Source organism: Trichoplax adhaerens, genomic scaffold (assembly GCF_000150275.1).
Source record: "Trichoplax adhaerens TRIADscaffold_1 genomic scaffold, whole genome shotgun sequence".
NCBI classification, from domain to species: Eukaryota; Metazoa; Placozoa; class Uniplacotomia; order Trichoplacea; family Trichoplacidae; genus Trichoplax; species Trichoplax adhaerens.
The window spans coordinates 8,155,457-8,166,917 of record NW_002060943.1 but is presented as its reverse complement, the minus strand read 5'-3'; the positions used below and the strand labels follow the sequence as shown (position 1 = coordinate 8,166,917).

The 11,461-nt window shown below is 34.0% G+C and overlaps 4 protein-coding genes across 4 annotated transcripts; 1 reads left to right on the top strand and 3 right to left on the bottom strand.

The window, feature by feature from the left end:
* Positions 1–2,861, bottom strand: TRIADDRAFT_19019 (uncharacterized protein; the record flags this gene model as incomplete). Its single annotated transcript, XM_002108062.1, has 13 exons — positions 1–69; positions 160–260; positions 341–440; positions 551–669; positions 746–786; positions 863–983; positions 1,108–1,150; positions 1,226–1,272; positions 1,345–1,393; positions 1,582–1,707; positions 1,863–1,986; positions 2,092–2,186; positions 2,745–2,861. The coding sequence occupies 13 exons, from the start codon at positions 2,859–2,861 to the stop codon at positions 1–3; spliced, it is 1,152 nt and encodes a 383-aa protein (XP_002108098.1).
* Positions 2,862–4,440: 1,579 nt separating this feature from the next.
* On the top strand, positions 4,441–6,602 carry TRIADDRAFT_52223 (uncharacterized protein; the record flags this gene model as incomplete). The annotated part of the gene is made up of 8 exons (XM_002108795.1): positions 4,441–4,561; positions 4,710–4,916; positions 5,481–5,608; positions 5,712–5,811; positions 5,926–6,030; positions 6,141–6,260; positions 6,400–6,467; positions 6,537–6,602. The coding sequence occupies 8 exons, from the start codon at positions 4,441–4,443 to the stop codon at positions 6,600–6,602; spliced, it is 915 nt and encodes a 304-aa protein (XP_002108831.1).
* Positions 6,603–8,239: 1,637 nt separating this feature from the next.
* Positions 8,240–9,244, bottom strand: TRIADDRAFT_15193 (uncharacterized protein; the record flags this gene model as incomplete). The annotated part of the gene is made up of 1 exon (XM_002108061.1): positions 8,240–9,244. A coding segment is annotated over one exon (1,005 nt), but the record flags the coding sequence as incomplete, so codon positions are not given.
* Positions 9,245–9,418: 174 nt separating this feature from the next.
* TRIADDRAFT_19351 (uncharacterized protein) lies at positions 9,419–10,858 on the bottom strand (the record flags this gene model as incomplete). The annotated part of the gene is made up of 2 exons (XM_002108060.1): positions 9,419–10,380; positions 10,465–10,858. Coding segments are annotated over 2 exons (1,356 nt in total), but the record flags the coding sequence as incomplete, so codon positions are not given.
* Between the last annotated feature and the right edge of the window lie 603 nt (positions 10,859–11,461).

Sequence of the window (11,461 nt, the reverse complement as noted above, 5' to 3'; positions counted from 1 at the left end):
TTAAGCCTCGGGTATCTTCGAGACGGCTTCATACGCCATATTATGCAAAGTTTTTCCTTTCTCAGAGCCCTAAGGATATCAAATAAATCGTAAACATTAATTATAAATTATATGTACAAGTTAATAATGTGTCATGCTCTTGATAAAGTATCGTTGTACCTCATCTAATCGTATTGAGACACAGTATTTATCGGAATCCAAAGACTCCAATATGGCAGTTAATCCTCTATACTTTCCCTTCAGTATCATAACATGCCGTCCTGAAATTCACACAAATTATGTCTGTGTTAGCGTTAGTAGTATAGGTTGCGTAAATGAAGAGGACATCATCTAAACGAACCATATGATGGTAATACTGTTTCGAGATCGGCCTGATCTATCTTCGCTCTAGCACTGGACCCTAACACCTCGACAACTCCAATATACTGATCTACAACATCCTAAATGTATAAGATGAACGATGAAGAACATCACGCTATTAAAATAATATCCTATTAGACATCACCCTTAAAAGATAGCCAATTTTTCATGAATACACAAAATTATATACCTTTACCAGACATTTTCTCTTATAAAATTTATCACCTAATTCTTTATTTAAAATTTTTACAATTATCCCTTTCCGTAGCCAACAATTTGAACCATGTAATTTAGACTTTTTTTTCTCTTCTTCCTACATTGCAATCATTTTCAAAGGATGCTGTAATCTTAAACGTATTTAAATGCAAATTTGAAATAATTTTACTTAATACCATAATATCCTCTAAAGCAGATTTCCGTTTTTCACTGCAATTAACGATTAATATATGATTAGAAGCATTCCATCGAAATTGATAACCTGTTGTAAGAATAGTTTATTTACCCAGTCCGTTTAATAGAAGGTACAGAATTCCCGGTGTTGATATTGCTCAATGGGGACAATTTATCGAGCGAGCTGCTTTTCTTCTTCGAAATGACACTCGAATTAGGCATTACGAAAAGGACTAAGTAAAGAAAATTTCGAAAATAATACTGTAAGTCATTGTTTGAGTCTGCACTCCCACAGTAATAATAATGATTAGCAATGATAATACAGTCACATCTTGCCATACTATTTCTTCGTAATACCTTTATCAGTATCGCCCTCACGTTTCAGTTCGGTTGGTTTTGGCTTTGGTAATAAAATAGCAACTTATTAAATTCGCATTCAGTGTACAATTTCTACAGAACATAATACCTCATCTACAGGTGCGTCTTTAGTAGATTTGCTGATTTGTTGTTGAATATACTTTGCTATTAATTGAAAAGAAAACAAAGCTAATCGATATATTTCACCAACATCTACACTATTCTATGGAATTATACCGTTTCTTTCCGCATCGTCCAATTCCATTTTTTCTTTGGATTTAAGAAGCTGTATTTATGGAAGTAAGATTTTTTATATAATGAACATAAAGCCAATGTCACACTTTATTTCATTTAGACAGTAACGTGAGCACAGACAAATCTATCCCATATTTCATGTTGTGAACCATCAAAGTGCGCAACAAGTTCACATTATTACGTAAAATACAACAGTAAAGGCGCTATACAGAAACTTACTTCTTGCCTGGCTAAAACCTCAGGATCGCGATCGATGTAGGATACAAACCAACCCTTTTCTGTGTGATCCACGGCACACTTACCTTCACGACCCAAGTATTTGACAAACGAGGTCAACGTTTCCCACTATACATATGATCCAAAGTATTGACGATATTAAATTCTTTCGTTATAGTGGAATTGCACATTAAACTACCCATTTTATATTAAGATAACGTAAATTGCTATTTAATTAATGAAGTAATCTATCCGAATCAAATCTTAGCAAATCCTAGACGTACACATGTGGAATTCATGTGAACATGGTGTCTGTCACCAATATATTCCTGGTAAACTACATTTGCATGAATTCTTCGACTTCCAAATCTTCTTTTTAATAAATATATAAAATCTTCCTCAAATTCTCTATAATATGTCAAAATAAATTCAATAAATGTATCAGTTACATATACATACATGTAGTCGTCAATTTGCATCTGTACAAGTTTATCGCCTCCTCTTCAATCTTACTTCGAGTAACCATCGACGAATTGATCCGGATTATCTGCTACCAAAAGTAATTGACGTTGATGTGATTCAGACATCGTGTGGCATTTAAAGCCATTCTATAATAAATTTAGATCCCCTTCATGTTTTAGTCTTCATGATTAAGTTTAATACTATACAATAAGCATGGACAAAATGTATCATTTATTCACCAACGACATTTACGAGCATAGTATTATGGTCTGATTCGGCAGGGACTTCTATGTCCCTTGATTAAGGATGACAATCTTATATTCATTTCAATCTTTTCATAGTATACGTTCATTTAATTTATAAATGTACAGTATAATACGGAAGGTATACGCATAAGATTTCTTGATCGGATGCCCATCGAGACGTTGTAAACATACTGTGTAGGTGAGTAAACTGATTAGACCGTAAAATGATGACTGACATCAGGAAGTGCCATGAACTGGCATGATTAAGCAATATTTGGTAAGACTATATAAAGCTACGATGGGCATCAATATGTATGTTCTACGTGGAACAAGAAACTAAGTTAATCGCATCATCTCTGGCACGGAGTGATGCTGATTAACTGTACTGCTTTCTATTCACTGCAGTATCAACTACTACTATACTTTTATTATAATTATTATTCATTCGGCAATTCCTACCTCATCGCGACACTGTTTTTGGCAGACCTGACAGTACCAGCGTAACTTTTGTAATCCTTTAGCTTTAATTCTGTTGGCAATAGCCTTAGGAGTAAGAAATCCACCATTCTTACCCATGATTCTTTATAACTTATGGCTTCTTTTTATGTTGAAATAAGAGATTTTACTTTAATACTGTATTTAATAGATGAAAATAGTCCGGATGCGACGTTCGAGAAAGCAATTTTGATCACCACTGTTGCTGGTGTTTCATACTGTACTGTGTATTATAAGGGTTTTAAAATCGTAACGCCGTACATCCACTACGACTATGACGTAGGTTAGCTAGGGTTCCGCCGGAGGGTTAGGGGGTTAGCTAGGGCTAGGGTTAGGGTTAGGGAAAGGATTAGGGTTAGGGTTAGGGTTAGGGTTAGGGTTAGGGTTAGGGTTAGGGTTAGGGTCAGGGTTAGGGTTAGGGCTAGGGCTAGTACTGGAAGCAGAACTACAAGTAAGCGATAGTGACAATTTTTTTGCTAGTAATAGTCAGTATAAGTTTATTAATGATGGACTTCATGGTATGATTGGCTAGTATAATGCTTGGTGAAGGACTAGCTGTATTAGTGTACAGTACTAGAACTGCTACTTGTCTCAGTATGGATGGCAGAGGAAATCTTTAGCAAAAATGATGTCACTATAGCATGACTTTTTATTGCGTACAGTATCATTTCGTCGCTATACAGTACTGTACACTGTACAGTGTCATTATTTTGGTCAAAAGTAAAAACTGTACAAAACAGTACAGTAATTGACAATGTACAGTATAAGACAAAATAGCATAGTGTACAGTACAGTATAGTACAATACTGTACAGTACAGTACAAAGTATTGTTACTCTCTGTAGCTTTGTTGTAAAATATGTTGTCATCCCCTTGTCTCATATTAGCCATATTTCTCAACTCTTCTTCAGGAGACATAACTTGAGCGACGACATTTCATTTCGCACGCTAGTTCCTATGGCAGTTTGCTTGCAGACTAACATTTTTATCCACCAAGAAGAGTAGAAAAGCAAGCTTCCAGCTATCTGCGGACTTCTAAAGTAAGTTTAGCATGCAATCTTTTCTGCATAGTAGTAGCATAAATACTCTCAAGCATTTTTAGGCAAATGATAAATATCAACTGCTTCCGATTATGTTAATAAACGACCTCCCTAGGAACAACATGTTGATCCCATCTCCGCTTTACAATTACTGCATCATAGAGAACAGTTGCGAAGTATGCCTTTCTATATGCAGTAATTAATTACACTAGTAAACGTATTATGTATTATATTATTGAAGAAATAGTACGAGAATGATGTTAAATCGGATCATTAAATCTTGCTGCAATCAGTTCATTATTTTTATTATAATATCAACGAAAATGCTCTTTGTATCAGCCTTTACTTAAATTTGATACCTCAGTGAGGTCACAAAATACCCTTACAGGCTTCCCATTCGTACGCTGAACCTCTGCGGAAGTACCGTAGATTTAAAGACGAAAACATTGCTATAGACTTATGCGCTATCTTGATATCTAGTCATTTCAGAACACATTAAAAAGAGACTACAAGACAGAAACGATACTTGGATAGTCATAAGAATAACTAGTTAGATTACTTGTTTTAGCCGCATTTTTGTCGAACTCCTTTGTATGCGCTTATTATGATTACTACTTACAGATGTCTCGAATCTTCTCCATCGCTACGAGATCAATATTGCCTCGCAGTTATAGACCTGTTGCATCGCAACTGTCAAAGTATTCATTAGCAGGTCACGGCAAGATATTCTACTCAACTGCAGGTTAGATAACAATCTACTATATTTTTGAATTCGTACTTAAAAATCGCATTACCGACTGTCTGTAAACTGCTCTCCGATTAGCAAAGACGATTTTAAAACTTCTGCAACACCTTCCCAATAACATTTAATAATCTAAACATTATTCCAGGTACCGAAAACAACGATTACAAGGAAATTATTGTTGAATATAAAGGAAAACGACAAAATGTCGCTCTTGTCCGACTACATCGCCCCAAGGCACTAAATGCCTTATGCGCTTCTTTGATAGCGGAATTAACTCATGCGCTCGCATCATTTGATAAGAATCCGGATATAGGCTGTATCGTTCTTACCGGCTCTGAGAAGGCCTTCGCAGGTAAAAAGCGACAACCACATCCGATGACTGGATTGTTGACTATATCTCGTTATATGAACAACTTTCAAACAAATACGCTTGTATCATTATAGCTGTCAAATCTCTATTATATGACTTTAGAAAATTTATGAAATTAACTTTGTCTTTAGCATTGTGCTATACAATCGTGGAGTGCCTTTGCTATTTTAGCTTTACTTTGTATCAATAGTAGTTATGGAAATTAAAAACAAATCTACAATACTTATATTATTACCAAATCGACTAGCAGTAATCTTTATACAGATCTTAACTCGAGCTTTACGAAATATCAATGGTATAATTAGAGGAACTAAAAGCAACTATACAATATTTATATTATCCAATCGAATAACATCATACCGTGTATTCCTAACTCGATAAATATTATATAAATTATAGCATAATAACCCGCTAAATAAGAAAATCTTAAATAACTTTTAATATTTAGTAGCTATTAAGTACTAAGGGGACTTAGCAATACTGTAGATTTATTTAGTATGAAACACAATCGTATGTCTAAGATTATAAGCTTGATATTATTTGCAGCGGGAGCAGACATAAAAGAAATGCAAAACCTAACTTATGATTATACCTATAAATCTGATTTTCTCGCGAACTGGGAATTTGTTCATAGAACCAAAACTCCAATTATCGCCGCTATTAATGGTTACGCAGTAAGTTGCTTTTATTATAGTAATAAAAGGTATTATAATTATGCCTTGTAAATACTTGTTCTGGAGCTGATCAACAACTAATATCCAATTACCTATGCAATAGTTGGGCGGAGGTTGCGAAATTGCAATGTCTTGTGATATCCTTTATGCTGGTGATAATGCTAAATTTGGCCAACCAGAAATAAGTATTGGAACCATTCCAGGTATTCTATAATATAATACTGTCTGCCCTGGATTCCGTAAATAGAAGCTTTTCTACCAGCGAAAAGTTGTCTATCAATTAGTTATAAATTATCTTAACCGAATGATGTATTCAGGTGGTGGCGGTTCGCAAAGATTAACCAAAGCCGTAGGCAAATCATTAGCTATGGAAATGATCCTCACTGGCAAACCGATTGATGCGCAGGAAGCTGAAAGAAAAGGTTACCTTGTTAAGAATATTAGTTATATTTATACGATTGTATTCAGCAAAGTAACGATAGCTAGTTTAACTTAACTCTAACTTACTGTAACATTAATTGTTTCAATCTAGGTTTGGTGAGCAAGGTTTTTCCTAAAGAAGTACTAGTAGATGAAGCTATTAAGACTGCTGAAGTAATTGCCAATCAATCTAAAATGGCTGCTAGAATGTGCAAGCAAGCAGTGCAAACCTGTACGTAGTAAAGATTAATTTTATACATATTAAATTTATCTTACTTTCAGTTTTCTTTTATGATGGTACTACATCATAACTTTCGACATCACTATTGCTTCATATTTCAATTATACTCGACGTACACAATACTTTTTAGCCTTCAACGTTGGCTTAGATGAGGGTCTAAAGTATGAAAGAACTATTTTCCATTCAACTTTTGCCGTGGTAAGTCTTTGAGTAATGTGTATAACTGATTCTTATTGGTAAGATCTAATATTTGGTGTTATGGTATAGCACGACCGTAAGGAAGGTATGACCGCATTCGTAGAAAAGAGAAAGCCAAATTATGAAGATAAGTAATGAAAGTATGGCTACGAACATAACTGGATGCTTTTTATAACTACTTTGGAGCGCTCAATTACTACTTGAGTAATCGTATTAGCCCATGCTCTGCTTTCATTCACTCATCTCGTGCTTTAAAAAACTAAAAAATTAAGGCTCCGTATAGATGTACGTTACAATTTACGTTCATTGCTATATATTTGTCACAGTCGTAATATAAATCAAAATTACTACGGTAGTACGATTTTTCTTGCATTGATAATAAAATTTATCCTACTTGCATAAATTGTATGCCTCGTTTATATCTTGATTTATCGTTGCTTTATTCTGTATGAGAATAATAGCGTCCTTGCATATATCATATATAACTCTTAAAAATTTGAGCTACTACTATTACTGATAGCCCCTACATGTGACCATATTCAGTAAAAACCGGACGGAGGCAGAAGATATAATTTCATAAAGTCATGCGTGTACTGTAAATTCTGCCATATTTGAGACTCAAAACAAGTGATGCTGCGGTTGAGATTATGCCATATTGTATACGTATATTATTTTGCTTCTCCTGATATCTCATTTACTCATCTTTTGTAAGGCAATAATAGTAATAGTAATGGCCTTTGTATGAATATTAATTATTATCTATTACTGGAACTAATCACATCTTGTGAAATATACTACAGTCAACTACTGCAGGCAAGTCTTACTGCACTTTGTATTCAACTTATGGCCCAATTAAGAATGTACTGTTCACTAGATGCGCTGAAATTGCTTAAAAATTATCTGTATCTACTCATGCATGGATATTTAAACTACTGGCTAAGTAAGCTAAGTATTCGCCATAGTAGTACACTATATACTCGTGTACTAATTCATAGGAATAACAACAAATGCACTGCATGCAACGAAAAATTATTTATCATCAAAGGTGCGAAATTCGGATTTTATTAACGCTAGTAACTTTACCAGTCATGATTTTTAATCATTCTTTGTAAAAAATGAAGGATTAATTAAACACTAAAAATGGCTATCTAGTTAGTAAAATATCATTTTCGTAATAAAATCCGATATACTATAATACGAGTGCAATTGATGCTATTAGAGTGATAGATGCGTAAAATGATATTTAATAAATGTTCGCAAAATTTACTGAATACAAATTCTAAATATGGTAGAAATATAATGTATGCTGGCATATTCTTCAGGTCCTCTATTGACTGTATCTCGACGCTTTTTCTTTATATAACGTTTAGTGAGGTTAACAAATGCATGCTGAAGGCAATACTATACAATGAACTCTTTCGTGTTAACAGTTTTAATACCAAGTATGAAATTTACTTTCCACACATACACATGTGCCAAAAATGAAATCAATCGTTTGGTGTCGTGTCATTCAGTAAAATAAGGAAATTAAGTAGAAGGCGAGTAGCGTTAAATAGAACAAATATTCACGTTTAATCACAGCCTGCAACTTTAATACTTCTGCGACCAATATGGAGTGATGATGATGATGATAGTGTACCAGACGAAGTTTGACTGCTATTGGTCAATAGTGGAACTACTATTGCCGTATTCTTGTACGCTGTTCGATTACTTGAGAATGAAGCAGTATTTGCGTTACCAAATGAATAACTGGCCAAGTCTAGGATAGCATTTTCTTTGGTGTTTGTGTTCGATTCGAATAGCAGAATATAGACCTTTGGTAAAAACATGCAGCAAAGGATAGCGCATGATAGACATAATAAACCAATGGATGCTACTCCAGCTCGAAATGAACCAATGGTAGAAAAGTAAGCTGGAATAATTGTTGATAAAAAACAAGTAATAATTAAGGATGTAAAACTGATAAATTTTGCTTCATTATAATTTTCAGGTAATTTTCTGGTTTTAAAAGCCAAATAAAGGCAAACCATATTTAATACAATAAGATAGGATATTGTTGAGTAAAAAGTGATTTTGTATCGTGTGTTACACTGTAAATAGACTTCATTATTATGTGATAAATAGCGATTGATTTCTATCGGATCGACCGCTAACGAGCTAAAGGTAAGAACGATTTCGATACTAGTCAAGCAAATAACAAAAAATGCTTGTGTACTATTTTTAAGAAATGCAGAAGAATTTTTAGAATGACTTAAGGCACTTTGAAATATTTTGGATACTCGATTAGTTTTAGCCATAATGGTGGATAAAATAAAGACAAGTGAAATAACAGATATAAAAAGACCAAGCTTACAGGATACAAGTGATATCGGTGCGATAAATCCAACCGCTGAAGTAGCACAAGCTGTTATACCGATGAGAAGAAAATTGGTTAATAATGTATTGGATGCTTTCACCACTGGCGATTGACGATGTTTCATGATAATAATCCATGTCACTAAGATCATTAAGTAAACGATTCCAGCTAAAATAAAAACTGTAATTGATAAAGGACCATTCCACTGAAAGGTGATAGGAGCTTTATCAATACATTCGGACAAGTTACTACTGGCTACTTGACCAGGTAAGCAATTATAACAATATTCAGCGTTAGTAGAATTGGAGATTGCATTGCGTACGCATGGAATACATTCCCAACAACATGAGATAACACTGCTAAATTTTCGAAATGTCCCAGGTAAGCAATCATCACTACAACGTGATATCGGAACTTGATCTGGATGCTGTGCAGTCCATACAATTTTATGAGTTTGAATTCGTAATTCTAAACCCGATTGTTGAGACATATCCCACTCTCCTACCGTTTTAAATTCAAGTTTACGGGAATGAGTGGAACTAGGTTGTAAATTCTTAATCTGGTATATGCCTAATGCATCACCTTCAGGGCTAAAATGGAAATTTTTAACTGAAATGGCATTAAAAGTAACATTACGTAAGTACTGTAAAAATGTACTACGGTCGATGGTTTTTAATGGTTTGCAAGATGTCGCTGTACATTGTAACATATTATGCAAAGCATAAGCAATGGCATAAATAGCATCCATGACATAAGCAACTTTGCTATTTTCTTGATAAAAGGTATCAGTATAATTATGCAGTAATTCAAATGGTATTAAGCAATTATTACGGTCAGGCGGTATCTTTTCCATCCGAGCTTTTTCATACCATAATCGATTAAACCATGGATTACGCTTATTATTGCATAGATCTAAGGTTTTTAAATATTTTTCAAATTGAGGTACTGGATGACCATCTAAGACAACACCCAGCATTCCCTCGACAATATCATGTTGTAAAGTGGCTATTCTTGGCGAATCACCCCAAGCATCGGATCCAATAAAGATCCGACCGGTTAAATTTTGCCTTTGCACTACATAGAGAAAATCCACAGCTTCATTTTCAGCACATAATAAGATAATCACCTTAGCTCTTGGTATCAGACTTAATTCAGTTACAATATCTTGCATGGCTTGCTGGCTATTTTGATTGGGGAAGCGTTGATCTACTGCGATACATAGGCCCAGTGCTGCTGCTCTTTTCTTGAAACTATCGGCAGCTAAGCGTCCATAGCTATCATCAACCGCGACGATAGCAACGTAAGTCCAATTAAAATGTTGAACAATATCAATCATTGCTTGAACTTGATTTTCATCTGTTGGCACAGTACGAAAAAAGGAACGATATTGAATTATATTACTTAATAAACGACTTGTCGATGAATAGCTAACTTGTGCTATGTCAAAATTACTCAATAAACTGGCAACAGTCAGTGAAACACGGCTACTTCGACCTCCAATTACTCCGATCATATTTGGTATTGAGCTAAATTGGCTTTTATTCTCCACGAGTTGTTCTTTTTTTATGTGAGAAAAAAGCTTTGGCTTGAAAATAGAATTATTCGCTTCATCATCACAAAGTACAGATTTTAAAGAATCACTATTTTGATTGTCGTCGAGATGAGAATATATTACGAAATTCAAGCTTTCTTGGATGGCATTATTTGGACTATTACATGTATCACGTAGATCATAACCTATGGTGATATTGGGTAAAAGATGTGGATTATCATTAATCTGATCGACTGTATAAATCATCGATTGTACCCATTTAACACCACGTTCATTCATATGAGTACAACGACGTTGTGATGGCGTATACTCAAAATGAACTGAAAATAATCCACCCAAGACAACGTCACCATATTGAATTGCTTTGGTTTCACGGGAATAATTGGCGTTAGTAACGTAAGGTAGATTTTGACATTTCGCTATAACGCAAAATCCAATCAATGATAGTAAAGCAATCTTCCTATAGATGATATTAATATCCATTTTTAGTGGTTTAAATGATAGCAATTATATGATCGTCGAGATCACAATATTCAATAGATATCCAATTGGTCAAGGTAATATGGAATGTTATAATCTAGGTTCTAAAAACTATTTGAAAAAATTTCCTTGATGATAACGATTCGGATAATTCACTTAAAGATTGGATAGATTTAATATAAGCTTTTCAATGACGAACATCGATAGACTTATTAGATGACTTTATATATTTTAAAATGATCTTGTACTTGATCATTTCTTCCTAGAATATAGGTAAGATTACATTTGATATACACATAAATTCAATCAACGTATTTTACCGATACCATAATTTATCAGGTAGCACGCAATGGCAGCACTAAAAATTTTCTTCCTTATTTTCTTTCACCTCTTTCGGCTGAATACTTAAATAGCTTAGAGAAAATTAAATTGTTTACTTAAATTCATTTCACTGTAAATCGCATAGAGAATAATAGTATTACCAGCGCAATAATTTTAAATCATAGGGAAAACTCTAGGAGTAAGTTATTTATTAATGCCTCATGAATTTTAAAGTACAATAATATTTCATATTTGCCTACCAGCAGGTGCATTATAAATACAATT